Here is a 15,898-nt window from a genome sequence, read left to right on the forward strand (position 1 = left end):
GCCCCCTCCCGCCGGCTAGCCGGCCGGCCGTGATGCTGAACGCGCCCTACGGAGGCGGGGCCGCCGCTCCCAGCAGCCTTGCCGGCAGGAGCCGCCTTAGCAACGGGCCCCGAGCGCGGCAGCCATGACACAGTCGGTGGTGGTGCAGGGTGAGCGCGCGAGGCTTCCAGCCCTTCTTCCCTTCCCTTTGCCGCTTCCTCTCTGCGGCTGCTTGACCGCCCTCTCCCCCTCTCTGTCTCTGCAGTGGGCCAGTGCGGGAACCAGGTCGGCTGCCGTTTCTGGGATCTGGCGCTGCGGGAACATGCGGCCGTCAACAAGGTAATGAGCCCCACCCTTTCTCGGCGACGTCAGCCTGCGCGCGCGCAATAGGGCGCTCCGCCGGGGCCGGGAGGGGGGGGGGCGCTGTTCCCCGCGTGTCTTTCGCTTGAGGGGCGTCGGTGTCTTTGGGGGCGTTTGCGGCGGGTGTTTCCCTGCGGGTCTTAGCGTTGCTGCCCTCGAGGAGGGAACGAGAGCGGCTGCCTCACACTCCGTGGGTTTGAGTGTAGCGCCAAACATAGCCCTCTCTTTCCCTGCCGTTATTGTTCTACAATAGGATGGTCCCATTTGCAGAAGAGAGGGCGAAGCTCTTATTGCACTCGAAAGCTCACGCGCTGAATACATCTTTGTTGGTCTTAAAGGTGCTCCTGGACTCTGATTTGATTGTGCTACTTGAGACCAACACGGCTACCCATTTGAATCTGTACGCGGACAGTTTCTCTTTAAGGGATTTGTTCTGATGAATTTCAAGACCATTGGTGTTTCCACATGAATAAGTAGCCTCGTGATTTGTATTAGATAAGAGAATATTGGAGATTGCGAATTGGCGAAGCCCGATTAATGTTTTCCAATACGTTTGACTCTTTTTTTCTATAATTTTTTTTAAATTAAGGATTTGTTCCCCCTTGCCTTGTAGGCAATAGCTGTAATCTTCTAGGTAGCCACAGTGAGGCCTCGCAGCTCTTCCCAGCTCCAGTTTGTCATAGTTTCTCCTTATCACAATACTATTCCATAGTAGAGTTGCTCTCCCCTGCCCGTTTTGGGGATGGTGCTTGGGGAAGGGGGGGTTCTGTGGGGTCCCCTGCCATAGAGTCCAACCTCCAAAGCATCTGTTTTCTCTGTCCTGTGGAGATGAGCTGTCATTCCAGGGGACCATCAGATCTCGCCTGGAGGCTGGCATCCCTGGAATAGTGTTCTAATGTGATTAAAATAATTAGCTTCTGTTTCTAACAATCTGGATTTTCTCCTTAGCTATTTGAATAGTTGTCTAATTTCAGCTCTTGTGTCAGTTTCTGGGTTTTTTTGTAATGTAAATGGACTATTACATATAGACACTTGTGGATGCGGTGGGGCTAAGAAATGATTTTACTGTAGCATCTCTCAGCAATTCTCAAAGGGCAAAGGGTCCTTCCTCCCTTTTTCACCAGCAGAAACACTGATTGGCTCTAACAGCTTGTACAAAAAAGCTTATGTTTGGAGTCATGGGATTTGCATGGACAAAAGCCATGTGGAAGGAGAATTGGCTAGCAGTGAATGGAAAAGTTGACTGGGCCCCCAGCCCAAAGCTTATCTATTATTTTGCATCATTGTGTTTTGTTGCATGACATAGAAATTAATGTGCATGAAGTTATTGCCATTGCTTGGTTATATGTAAACTTTACACCATTCAGTGATGGTGGATTTGTTGTTTTCAATGGGGATTTGATCCCTGTTGCACATCAAAGCATGAACTCATCCAGAAAAAAATAGATTTGGCACTATGGAAATATGCCTTGTAGTAATGCACTTCTCCAGTTCAGTTCCTAATTTGCACAAATCGTAGCTTGCCATTGCATCCAAAACCAGGTTTGTTTTGTGCCTGCCCTCCAAACCAGGATTGTGATGCATGGTTGAAAATAATTGCAGTTACGGTTGCCACCAGGCCATAATAAAAAATACCCTCCCCCTTTAAAGAGACTTTACTAACTGTAGAAATAGGGAAATGAAGACTTTTATTGTATCAAAGTAAATAACATCATCTGGTGAATAATATCCTATTAGGCCTCTGTTAAATAGACTGGACTTTCTTCCACTCTCCTTCATGTTCAGTTAGCAGCTCGGTTTGCAGTCAGAGGGCAAACAAATCACAGTTGCTTGTTCACCTACGATGGCAAACTGAAAACAGTCAGATTCCAATCCTAAGAGCAAGTTCCTGGGAGTTCTAGCAAATAAAACAGGACTTGCTTCAGAGTTGACCAATTTAGGACTATTCACTGAGTTATGTCAAGGCAGTGCCAGAACTGCAAAGGGGGTGGGGAACATGTAAATATAAAGCTAATTTTAGCCATAACCCCCCCCCCCTATCAACAACAGGGCAGATCCCTTCACAGATAAGGTTTATTTATTTATTTATATTTTTATTTTTATACCGCCCTTCCCTACGGCTCTGGGCGGTTTACATAAAACATTTCTGAACATTCACATAGAACACTATCAAAATCAATATCAAAAATCAATATAACAATAACAACAAAATATCAACTGGAACAATTAGAACGGCACTTCAACAATAACTTGACAATCCCTCAGTCGGTTTGTTCCCTCAGTCTGGGGGGCACCTGTAGGTGTTATGGCTCAGTTGGCCCCACCAAATGCCTGGTGGAAGAGCTCCTTTTTGCAGGCCCTGTGGAATTGTGGAAGTTCCGGTAGGGCCCTGATCTCTTCGGGCAGCTCATTCCACTAGGTGGGGGCTAGGACCGAGAAGGCTCTGGCCCTTGTTGAGGCCTGACGTGCCTCTTTAGGGCCAGGGATCCGTAGCCAGTTGGAGGTGGCGGAGCGTAGAGCTCTTCTGGGGGTACAGGCAGGGAGGTGATCTCTCAGATACACTGGGCCCAGACCGCGAATGGCCTTAAAGGTGATTACCAAAACCTTAAGCTTAATCCGGAATTCAACTGGGAGCCAACTAAGTTCTTGAAGTACCGGGCCGGATATGTGATGTCCATGATGTCTTAGTGAGAATCCTGGCCGCGGCATTCTGCACCAGTTGTAGTTTCCGGATCAAGGATAAGGGTAGACCTGCGTAGAGCGAGTTGCAGAAGTCCAGTCTGGAGGTGACCATCGCATGGATCACTGAGGCTAGGAGGTGGTAAAATGCCAGCCATGCTACTTTCGTGACCTGGGCTTCCATTGTAAGGGAAGCATCCAGGATCACGCCCAGGTTCCTGGCGGAGTGAGTCGCTAGGAGCTGCACACCATCCAGGATGGGCAGGTACGCTTCCTCCCATGGTCCATTCCTCCCCCAAACACAGGACCTCCGTCTTTGCAGGATTGAGCTTCAGACGACTCTGCTTGATCCATTTTGTCACTGCTTCCAGGCATCTGGCTAAAGATTCTGGGGGGGAGTCAGGGCAGTCATCCATCAGGAGGAAGAGCTGGGTGTCATCTGCGTATTGGTGGCAACCCAGCCCAAACCTCCGCACCTGCTGAGCAAGAGGGCGCATGAAGATATTAAATAGGATAGGAGAGAGCACTGCTCCTTGTGGGACTCCACATGTGAGCTGGTGACGGCTAGATAATCTCTCTCCTATTGCTACCCTCTGTCTGCCAGCGACAGGTTGCCAGCGAGCCTGAGGAAAATGCCCTGCCCCCTTAAAGGCTTAGTGAGTAAATGTGAATAACATCCTGTTAAATAACGTCCTATTGGGTTGAAGTAAATAATATATTAAAGGGACAGGGCTTTTGGGGTTGTTGCCCAGGAAGCTGGCAACCCTGTGAAACAAATTGCTCTGCACATGGGGGAAAATGGAAGAATATCAACACTCAAAAACATTACATTATATATTCGGCACTGGGTTATAATGATGGTCTTTGGGAGATATATAGGGGATATATTATCTAATAGTTAAATGACTTAATCATCTAGAAGTATGAGTGTGAAGAATTTCTGAATTGTTGCAATTCAATTTCTACTTAAAGAAGGTTTCTTTTTTAGAAAGGAATTTACGATGAAGCATTGTGCAGTTTCTTTAGGAATGTGGACACCAGGTAAGTTTACTCTTCTGAACACTTTAAAATAATTTTAAAATAATTTATTTTAAAAACAATTGGGAATGCTGCTGTTTTACCAGCTTTTGCACTAGAACAGCTACTTGACGTCTTATGCTGTGCCATTTAAGACCTAACGGGAGATCTTCCGGAGGTGTTGCAAGGCTTTTTTGTTTAATAAAGCATTTGATGGGGTATGAACATCTTTTGGGAGGGGGAGGTATTTTATTTTAATATATAATTTTTTATTGTTAGTTTTAACTGCCTTGAGCCAAAGGGAAAGGCATGATATTGAAATTGAAATTGAAATAAATAAATAAAGACCACCCAATAGGGACTTATTTTGATTTTTTTGTTCATCGTGCATCCTTTTTACTATCTTTTTTCTAACTCCACCCCTTGCAGTTTGAAAATGTATGGTGTGTCTGTGGTGCATCTCAATTCCAGCCTGTTGCCTCATCAGTAAATGGAATAGCATTGTCAGTTTTGTGTCTAACCTGTCTTGACTGTGGCTTGGTGTTCATTGCTTTGAAGTAGCTTTCACCCAGCACAGTCTCAGAGTTTCACTGGCTAGTGTAGACCTTTGTCCACTGTACCAGGCTAAACAGACATCTGGCAGTATGCTGTTTCTAGGGATGCAAGTCCTTGGCTGACAATCCCCAAGAGCATGGAAGGGGGTGGAGATTTTCTGGAAGTCATTTTTGAAACAGAATGTGATGTCATAACACTCCAGGCATTTCAAAATCTCTATAGAAAAATTCATGGAGTGTCAAGATGTCACTTCCTGTTTTAATTAAAGATACACAACCAAAGACTGTGCAGTAGAAAATGTACACTAATAAGAAAAAACTGGAACATAAAGCTGTACCATTAGAATTTGTTTTCTTTTAATTCTGGTAAACAAACAGAGGATTTGCCTGAGCTTTCCCCGGTTCTATAAACATTTTCAGAAATAAATTTCTTCAGTGACAAGTCTGAATGAAAAATAGTAAACATAATTAACAAGCAAAGATAATTTGTCCTATGTATTATGTGCAATAAAAATAAATTAAACCTTCTTACATTATTTTTATAACAGCTATCAAAAGGAGCTATTGTCCTACTACAAATTACAATAAGTTTATTGTAATCTGGGGTTTTATGATTTTATTTGGAATGTACTTATGTTCTTTGATTCTGACAATAACCCGCTATGAGCTAGCCTTGGCCTAGAACATTGGGAAATAAATCTAAACATACATACATACATACATAAGGCGCCGCGGACTAAATAAAGCCGTAAAGGCTTAGTGGGAGGAGTTAGGGCGGGCTCTGTCCGGGATGAGGAAGGGTGCCAATTGGCCCCTTCCTCCGGACAGACGATTGGCCCGGCCGATTCCCGCCCTGCCGACAAGGAAGCAACTGTGAGCCACGCTCCGCACAGCTCACAGTTGCTCCCTTGCCGGCGGCCTGATGCGTCGGAGGCGCAAAGCGCTTCCCGCCGCATCAGGCCGCCGGCCAAGGGAGCCCCCGGCAGCCGCGCTGCGCGCTGCACGCAACTACCGGGGGCTCCCTTGCCTAGCGCCCACTGTATTTTAATTACAGCGGGCTTGATTACTAGTACATACATAATACATACATACATACATAAATCTGTCCTTTATAACAATGAAGATACAGTCATTTGAAGATAAGGAAAGTACATGGAGAAATGTTAAACAAAAACGTGGAAGGCTATGAATAATTGCAAAGGGACAATGAGCACCACCAGGCAGTCTCCTGCTATTACAAGTTAACGGGCAACCCTAGGTATTTGCTAGAAAGGTCACTTGATGGCACTGTGTTTGATTCCTTGTTTACCCCACCCAAGGTCTTCATTCCCAGTTGGACTAACACTGCAGTATTTCTCTGCCTGTACAAGTCCACCTGTATTGTGTAATTTTGTACAGAGTGCTGCCACTGGCCTACACCAAACCTGTCATTCATCCTCCAGTCTTAACTGGGCTTCCAGTTTCCTAAGGGAGTGTGGGATCCTGTGCACCTGGCACCTGTTTCCCACTACCACTCCTCTGACCAACAGGAGAAAAACAATGGGGAAAGAATCACTGACTTCCCGGGAAAACATGGGATTGGTGTCATTCCTATCTAGGAAATTCCAAAAACGCAATGGTTTTAACATAGAGCTTCCAGTGATTTCTACAGGGGTGAGACATCACTCCATCACTATATTACCCATTGACTCCCACCAGTTTCCACCCAGTGGCTGGTTCCTACTCTGACTTTTTGCAGAACCTTGTGCAATACAGCTGTGCCATGTTAAATTACTGCTCTAGTACAACATCCTAAGTATTATACTGCCTTGGTGTAGTACCATAACTTGTCATGTTGCATTGGACAAACACCAGTTATTCTCAAGCCCTTGTGCATTTTAGCTCCATATTACATGACTAGGGGCCAAGCCCATAGCTTTCAGGAATACAATGGGTGCTAGATGGGGGGGTGGAAGAACTCTGTGGACAGCCTCCCCCCCCCCCCCAGGACTTGGAAAGGCTGCAAACAGCTTGTTAGGGAACTCACCGGCAGGGTCAGCTCTCACAGGGCAGGGATCTGCAGCCTCTAGACCCCAGAAGTGGAAGGAGGAGGGGGTAGTCGGGGGTTGGGTGATGGAAGGCGGTTGGCTGGCCACTGGACAGACTGGCAAGCCGGTTGGAGGAGGAGGCACTCAGGGGTAAGACAGCTGCCCTGAGTGGGTGTTAAGTGCTGAATGGCAAAAGCCATGAGACACGCTCCTCCTCCAAGGCTTTCCCAGAAATATTAAGTGGAACAGATGTGGAACAGATTATATGGGCCATCAGTACTTAAGCTTTTCTTAGCTGAAATATCTGAAATATCTCTGAAAGTCAAGCTGAAATATCTCTGGAAGTCAAATAGTGGTGCATATTTTAATGTCCCACTCTTACGACAGTGTACAGTTTGTGAGTGATGTTTTCCCATCAATTTAACTCCAGGCCAAGAAGAATTTCACTGGCCAAAATTCTATGCACTAAGAAAGAACAGTTTAGACATGCTTCAGATGCAGTAGCCAACCCATTATTTACCCTATACAGGAGAAAGCTTGGGGGGATCCTCAGGCTCTTTCTTTCTCTTTTGTACGTTGTATTAGTGAAACATTTCTGGATTTGTGGCAAAATCTGTGTGGTCCTTCTGCAGGTTTTATTTGTTTATTGGATTTCTGATTTTTCTAGATCAGATGGTGATGGTGCAGATATTTCCAGAGGGAAGATTTGTTCCTTAAAAGCACGTGTAAGGCTATATTGCTTTTAAAAAATACTTCTAATACCTGTGAAATGCCTTTCAAATATTATATTTAGAATTATTCTCCAACTGAAAATTATATTCATGGGAAAAGAATGTAAGGCTGTTGTACTGTGGAGTGCATTTTAATTGCAGACCATCTATTAATTTAGGGAAACCATTCACTGAGTGAAGTGGCCTTTGGTTCAGCTCACCTATTCAATATTCAATTTGCTTGTAATGTTGTTGCCCTGCTCAGCACTAAGCTATCAGAATGAAATCTAATACACATGTTTGGGGATCTGTTATGTGTGTCACATTTAAATACCAGCTTGATCTCTGTATCCATCTTCAGAAAGGGAGAGGACAATACCTTGCAGTGCAATAAATACAATTTCTGTAGATTTGAGTCATCAGAATAAGAATTGATACAACACACTTTGAGTGTTTCAAGTGAATACTCCAGTTTGATTTTCCCATCCATTTACATGAAAAGATTAAAAACCATTTATAACATCATATCTAAAGACAGGGCTTTGTGCTTTGCTAATTAATGGATATTTATTAATATATACTTTGCTTTTGTGGTCAAGAAAATCATCTTTCATATGTTCTAGGAGACATATGGTGAAAGCAGCAGACAACAATGTCCAAAGATGTATATTTTAATTAGCGGGTACCATAAAAAAGATAATCAAGTTACAAAAGTCCAAAACTGTTTATCAGCCATTTTTTGCAGATAAATTCCTTGATCCATCTAGCATATATATGTTTGTTCTAAATCTGGTTGCTAGAACTGTATGTTTTCAACATAGAAAATCAGTAATAGCATCAGTCATCTGTTGGGGGGAGGGGGATGTAGATGGAGTGGATTTAATTCCTTCCTCTCTGCTGAAAAGCTAATCCATGTGATTATTAATTTATTACATTTTTATCCTGTCTTTCTCCAAGGAGCTCAAGGTGGCATAATTGTTCTTCTCTCCTTTGCTTTGCCCCATAATAGCTCTGTTGGGTTAGTTACAATGAAAGAGAATGTCTGGGCATTGCTCACCCAGTCAGTATCATCCCAAGGCCTAATACTGCACTTTCTTTACTACACCATACTTTAAATAGGGCTCAATGCACACAACTGAGTGCTCACACAATTGAATCAGGTCCTGACCCAGGTCAAGGGCAGTGATTCCAGAAACTCTAAAACACGTATCACCAACCATCTTGCCAGTCACTTCAGTGAGGGGATAGCTCAGCATGAACATTCTTTTGGCATGTGCAGATGCACCCACCTTTAAAGTGAAACTCTGTGTACGTAGAACACACACACATAAGCCCATTGAGTTAAGTGGGATCAGGTATTCACTGTAATTACAGAACTGCAGCCAAACAGTGTTAAAATTAAAGCACACCCTTATCTTTCTCAGCTGTGTTAACCTTTACACAAACATTTTAAATGCATGTTGGGAGGTCACTCTAACTTATCTTTTATTTTTGTGTTAAGGCTCTGCTGATTGACATGGAAGAGGGTGTAGTAAATGAAATTCTTCAAGGGCCATTGAGAGATGTCTTTGATAGCAAGCAGCTGATCACAGATGTTTCTGGCTCAGGAAACAACTGGTGAGAATGAATTCTGTTTTATAAAGATCTTCATACATAATATTCTTCTACTAATTAGATGTACGTTAAAAGAACTCTTTCATTTTTGCCTTTTGTACTTTCTAAATCAGCTTTTAGTTTTTGTACCATGAGGAAAGCTTTGAAAACAAAGAATCATGTCATATCTACTATTTCTCTTCATTTATAAAAAGTTATCTAATTCCATGTATCATGTTACTGTTTAAAAAATTTTCTGTTCCTGGAGTTCTTCTTTTTTTTCGAATGGTGATCTTAGGGATATGAACAGCTGACTGAATGGAACAGGAGAAGCAGATGGCCAAGTTTTAACAAATGCTCTTCAGTGTAATGATCAAAGGAAAGAAAGATTCAAACTAAACCAGATCAAAATTAATGCCCCCCTTTAAGAATATAGTTAAGCAGTTCCAGGCAGCAAAACTCGAGAAAGCGTGCAAGAGGAAGTAATTTTGTTATATTAAATTCAGCAACTAACTATTATCCTCTGGTTATTAACTGGGACACATTACATCTACTTCCCTTTGCTTGTGTGAGAATTTGGAAGTGCAGTCTTTATACACAAGCCCCATGTACATATAAATCTGGTTTCTCACAACCTGTGTTTGCATGGAGAGTCATTCTTTGGAATATGGCAAATACTTTCACAAATAAGGTTGCCAACAAGCCTGGGGGAAATGTCCTAACCCCTTAATAAAGGCTTAGTGGATAAAGGTAAATTACATTTATTTTATTTATTTTATTTATTTTATTTATTTTATTTATTTTATTTATTTTATTTATTTTATTTATTTTATTTCTATACCGCCCTTCCATATAGCTCAGGGTGGTTTACATACAACATGGGGGATACATGGAATGAATTAATATATAACATAAATACAACAAAAACAATAATCTAAATGATACAATTTAAGTATTCTTAAACAATATAATAGGAACGGAATTTAGCTAAGGCCCTTAAAGAGGACAGACTAGTTCAGACCATGGAGAGGATGTCTGAGTGGGGACCTGTTGTTGCTCTCACTTTGGAGAGTGTTTCCACTCTTTCCTTCCCAGCATATATAGTCACACAAAGCATAATTCAGTCCTAAATTAGATATTAAAAAAAAGTCTGAAGTTGTTCTACATGCAGTTCTTTTACTGTGGTGTGCATTAAACATTATATGTTATCTATCGTAAGGAATCATAGAATCATAGAGTTGGAAGGGGCCATACAGGCCATCTAGTCCAACCCCCTGCTCAAGAAAGCCTCTTCTGGCGCAGAGTGGTAAGGCAGCAACATGCTGTCTGAAGCTCTGACCATGAGGCTCGGAGTTCGATCCCAGCAGCTGGCTCAAGGTTGACTCAGCCTTCCATCCTTCCGAGGTTGGTAAAATGAGTACCCAGCTTGCTGGGGGGTAAATGATAATGACTGGGGAAAGCACTGGCAAACCACCTCGTATTGAGTCTGCCATGAAAATGCTAGAGGGCGTCACCCCAAGGGTCAGACATGACCCAGTGCTCGCACAGGGGATACCTTTACCTTTTTTACCGTAAGGAAAGAGATAATTATTTTGAACTAATATAATTACTTCCGTGTTCATGTAAGTGCAAAGCCATGATTCATGCTACGAAGCAAAAATCCATTATTTTAAAAATGTACAAATATATACAAAGAGAGACAGCCAACATAAGATGTACCAAAGCGTCCAATAATCAAAATGTTGCCGTATTTTTTATTAGAACGAGAAAGGGAGAGCTAAAAGAGATTTTATGTTTCCTAACTTTCAAATATAAAGTATAGCAATTGTCCTAAGGGAAGAGGAGGAATAAGTGTGCATTCCAAAACTGGTTCCTATTTGTACTATATATACTATGGCAACAAACTGAAGATAGATAGCATTAAAAAAATTAAAAATAGCATTTTTTTCCTTACGTTCTTTAAAATGCAACCTTTTTCAATATGCCTCTGATTAATCTTGTAAACACCTAATTAAACACCTTTTAAAAACTTAAATTGTGTTGCATTCAAGCCAACAAGTTAACCCTTTGTGTATATGCAATGCTTCCTCCTTCCTGGGTATGGCAGGGGAAAGTGTCCCATGCATTCATGGAACTAATCAGTGGAAGTCTTACCATCAGAACTAATTCACAGTGAGAATTTTTTCCTGAAAAGCAACAAATGTACCCCCACACTGCAAGACAGTGCCGACAGCTTTTTAAACAGCAGTTGTTTCAGTAGCAAAAAGAGCCCTTCTGAAGGAATAAAGGGACTTGATGGACACTACAGCTTCTGTGCATAGGCTCAGATTGTGAGAGCTGAAACTGAAAAATAGTATATTAAAAATACCTTGTTTTTAGGGCTGTGGGTCACAAAATATACGGATGCCAGTACCGAGAGCGTATCGTAGAAAAGCTGAGGAAGACTGCAGAGCATTGTGACTGTCTGCAATGTTTTTTTGTCATTCATTCCATGGGAGGAGGTAAGTATTGATCCAGCCCAGCAAAAAGAAGAGGAGAAATGAAGCAAGTAAGCTTAGAAAGATTTTGAGTATAATCAAAAATATTCTTATGAAGAAAGGATTAAGGAATAAATTAAAGCCCAGAAATGTCTAATAGACTTTACAAAGAATACTCACAGCAGTGCTGTTTCTAGTACAAATCAACTGTTTATTTTTTTCCATTCTTTATGCAATATCCACCACCCCCTAGGCTATATCTTTCTAAATGTTTACTGTTTAGGGTTCTACACAGCATGACTAGACTTGGTTGCAAGTCATTGTGTTTCCCACTGACCCTGTTCTACTTCCATGTCTTCTGCTGTGAATAGCTACGTCTTGCTGCTTACAAGTGCCTTCAAAGGTCAGCAGAAGGTCTTTCCCCAGTTGCTTGTACATAATGTAGGAGTGTAAGGTAGGGCTAAGTTTCTCTTGCCCAACACAGTGCTCTTTCCCATTCAGGCTTTTGTGGTCTGAGGAAGGAGAGACAGAGAAATAGCTTGTAACAAAAAAAAAATAAAAAAACCTGTGTTACATTGCTACTTCCATCCACCTACTTACAAACAAATCTTATTTACATTCCTTTGGACTAAAATTTAAGCAGGGAGGGCCCAGGTTGATACTTGGATGGGAGACCACCGAAGAAGTCCAGGGTCACTACACAGAGGCAGGCAATGGCAACTACCTCTGAACATCCCTTGCCTTGAAAATCTCATGAGGTTGCTGTGAGTCGGCTGCAATTTGATGGCACTTTCCACTACAGCATCAGGCAGCTCCAATTGTGAACACTGATAAAAATTTGTTACGCACTTCAGTCTCATGATTCCTTATAAAATCCACCATGGCAGATCTAGTCTACACTTGTAGTTATTTTTTATTATTAAGTGTAACATGCCTGGAAAAGCAGGATTAAAAATTAATCATAAATATACCTTATTTACAATATACAATTACATAAATACACTGGGTCTTTGGGTCTACACTAAATCATTGGGTCTTTTTGTTTTTCTTTGAGTCTAGGAACAGGATCTGGTCTCGGTACATTTTTACTGAGTGTGCTTGAGGAGGAATTTCCAGAAGTATATAGATTTGTTACTTCAGTTTATCCTTCAAAAGAGGATGATGTCATTACTTCTCCCTATAACAGCGTCTTGGCTATGAAAGAGCTCAGTGAGCATGCAGACTGTGTATTGCCTATTGAAAATGAAGTAAGAATCTGTATTCAACATTTCATTTGCATGTTACAAAGCAAATACAGGCAGAGGACCCTTAAGGAAACCATGAGGAGGGGAAATCCCACCCACCCTCCTGCCGGTCCTACTTTCTCCTGCAGCTTCTTTCTTTCCTTTGCCCTCCCATCATCTCATCCTACTCCTCCTGCTATCTGTCCTTCCTGTCTGCCTCTATCACAGCCTATGCCTAACTTTTTCATGTGCATGCATTGCATCTTCCCTTCCTGCCCCTACCACTGCTTATCTTGCTTGCTTGCCCCCACCCACCTGCCCAGCAGCATACTCCTCTCATGCTGCCTCTGTCCTCACAGCCTTGCTCATCTGCCTGTCCCATCTCCTCCCTTCTGACTCTACTGACACTTGCCTGGCTCACTTATTCATAGAATCATAGAGTTAGAAGGGGCCATACATCTAGTCCAACTCCCTGCTCAATGCAGGATCAGCTTAAAGCATCCAGAATAAGTATCTGTCCAACTGCTGCTGTCAGTGAGGGGAGCTCACCACTTCCTTAGGCGGTCAATTCCACGGCTGAACTACTCTGTGAAAAAAAAAATGTTCCTGATGTCTAGCCAATATCATTCTCTATATAGTTTAAACCCATTACCACATTACCCATTACCTGCTGCCAACAGGAACAAACAGTGTGGTGGTTGGTGTCTGCTACCGACCGCCTGACCAACGAGAGGATGTGGATGCTGCACTTTGTGAGCAGCTTGAGAAAATATCCAAACGGCAGGACCTTGTCATCATGGGTGACTTCAATTTCCCAGATGTGTGCTGGGAAACAAACTCTGCGAAGCGTCCTCAGTCATGCAAGTTTCTGACCTGCCTGGCTGACAATTTCATTTATCAAATGGTAGATGAACGCACAAGAGGTTCAGCCATACTGGACTTAATACTGACCAACAGGCAAGAGTTGGTGGATGAGGTGAAGGAGGTGGGGACCCTAGGGGGAAGTGACCATGTCCTCATAGAATTCCTTTTGAGATGGGGAGCCAAGGAAGCTTGTAGCCAGACGCGGATGTTGGATTTTCGTAGGGCAAACTTTAATAAACTCAGAGACATGATGAGTGTCATACCATGGATGAGAATGCTGGAAGGGAAGGGAGCATGTGAAGGGTGGGCGCTACTCAAACAAGAGCTATTGCATGCTCAATCAATGACTATTCCAGAAATACGAAAACACTGCAGGAGCTCTAAGAAGCCTATTTGGATGAACAGAGAACTTCAAGAGGAACTAAGAAAGAAAAGGAAAATGTTCAGGAAATGGAGGGAAGGACAGAGCTCTAAAGAAGAGTACCTACAGGTTACTAGGCACTGTAGATTAATCATCAGAAAGGCCAAAGCTGAGAGTGAGCTAAGATTGGCCAGGGAAGCCCATTGTAACAAGAAAAGATTTTTCAGTTACGTGAGGAGCAAACGTAAAGTAAAGGAGGCAATAGGCCCGCTGTTGGGTGCGGATGGACAAACTCTAACGAAAGATGCAAAGAAAGCAGAAAGGCTTAGTGCCTATTTTAAATCTGTTTTTTCCCACAGGTCTAAGTGTTTAGGCACATCTAGAGATGGCTGTAGCCAAAGGATAGTGTCTGGGTGGCAGGTTAACATGGATAGAGAGGTGGTCGAGAGGCATTTAGCTGCACTGGATGAGTTCAAATCCCCTGGTCCAGATGAAATGCACCCGAGAGTACTCAAAGAACTTTCCAGAGAACTTGCACAGCCCTTGTCCATCATCTTCGGAACCTCTTTAAGGACTGGAGATGTCCCGGAGGACTGGAAAAGAGCAAACGTTATTCCGATCTTCAAAAAAGGGAGGAAGGATGACCCGGGAAACTACAGACCAGTGAGTCTGACCTCTGTTGTGGGGAAGATAATGGAGCAGATATTAAAGGGAGCGATCTGCAAACATCTGGAGGACAATTTGGTGATCCAAGGAAGTCAGCATGGATTTGTCTCCAACAGGTCCTGCCAGACCAACCTAGTTTCCTTTTTTGACCAAGTAACAGGTTTGCTGGATCGGGGAAATTTGGTTGATGTCATTTACTTGGATTTTAGTAAAGCTTTTGACAAGGTTCCCCATGATGTTCTGATGGATAAGTTGAAGGACTGCAATCTGGATTTTCAGATCGTTAGGTGGATAGGGAATTGGTTAGAGAACCGCACTCAAAGAGTTGTTGTCAATGGTGTTTCATCAGACTGGAGAGAGGTGAGTAGCGGGGTACCTCAGGATTCGGTGCTCGGCCCGGTACTTTTTAACATATTTATTAATGATCTAGATGAGGGGGTGGAGGGACTACTCAAGTTTGCAGATGACACCAAATTGGGAGGACTGGCAAATACTCCGGAAGATAGAGACAGAGTTCAACGAGATCTGAACACAATGGAAAAATGGGCAAATGAGAACAAGATGCAATTTAATAAAGATAAGTGTAAAGTTCTGCATCTGGGTCAGAAAAATGAAAAGCATGCCTACTGGATGGGGGATACGCTTCTAGGTAGCACTGTGTGTGAACGAGACCTTGGGGTACTTGTGGATTGTAAACTAAACATGAGCAGGCAGTGTGATGCAGCGGTAAAAAAGGCAAATGCCATTTTGGGCTGTATCAACAGAGGCATCACATCAAAATCACAAGATGTCATAGTCCCATTGTATACGGCACTGGTCAGACCACACCTGGAGTACTGTGTGCAGTTCTGGAGGCCTCACTTCAAGAAGGACATCGATAAAATTGAAAGGGTACAGAGGAGAGCGACGAAGATGATCTGGGGCCAAGGGACCAAGCACTATGAAGATAGGTTGAGGGACTTGGGAATGTTCAGCCTGGAGAAAAGGAGGTTGAGAGGGGACATGATAGCCCTCTTTAAGTATTTGAAAGGTTGTCACTTGGAGGAGGGCAGGATGCTGTTTCTGCTGGCTGCAGAGGAAAGGACACGCAGTAATGGGTTTAAACTTCAAGTACAACGATATAGGCTAGATATCAGGAAAAAGTTTTTCTCAGTCAGAGTCGTTCAGCAGTGGAATAGGCTGCCTAAGGAGGTGGTGAGTGCCCCCTCACTGGAAGTCTTCAAACAAAGGTTGGATACACACTTTTCTTGGATGCTTTAGGATGCTTAGGGCTAATCCTGCGTTGAGCAGGGGGTTGGACTAGATGGCCTGTATGGCCCCTTCCAACTCTATGATTCTATGATTCTATGATTCCCTGCTCTCTGGCAGCTTTTCAAAAACTTAAAGAC

The 15,898-nt window shown here is 43.0% G+C and overlaps 1 protein-coding gene across 3 annotated transcripts in view; it reads left to right on the forward strand.

Annotated features, from left to right (window-relative positions):
* The window catches only part of TUBE1 (tubulin epsilon 1), a 22,777-nt gene continuing 6,879 nt past the window's right edge, over nt 1-15,898 (forward strand). The window contains exons 1-7 of one of the 3 annotated variants that reach the window (XM_077301707.1): nt 1-149; nt 245-318; nt 4,007-4,059; nt 7,284-7,341; nt 8,828-8,943; nt 11,299-11,420; nt 12,456-12,643. In XM_077301707.1, coding sequence (XP_077157822.1) covers nt 125-149; nt 245-318; nt 4,007-4,059; nt 7,284-7,341; nt 8,828-8,943; nt 11,299-11,420; nt 12,456-12,643 — 636 coding nt within the window. In that variant the 5' untranslated portion in view covers nt 1-124. Of the gene's footprint in view, nt 150-241; nt 319-4,006; nt 4,060-7,283; nt 7,342-8,827; nt 8,944-11,298; nt 11,421-12,455; nt 12,644-15,898 lie in introns of those variants that run through there. The other 2 variants (XM_077301716.1, XM_077301725.1) reach the window with 2 other exon arrangements.

Source organism: Paroedura picta, chromosome 1, assembly GCF_049243985.1.
Source record: "Paroedura picta isolate Pp20150507F chromosome 1, Ppicta_v3.0, whole genome shotgun sequence".
Classification (NCBI taxonomy): domain Eukaryota; kingdom Metazoa; phylum Chordata; class Lepidosauria; order Squamata; family Gekkonidae; genus Paroedura; species Paroedura picta.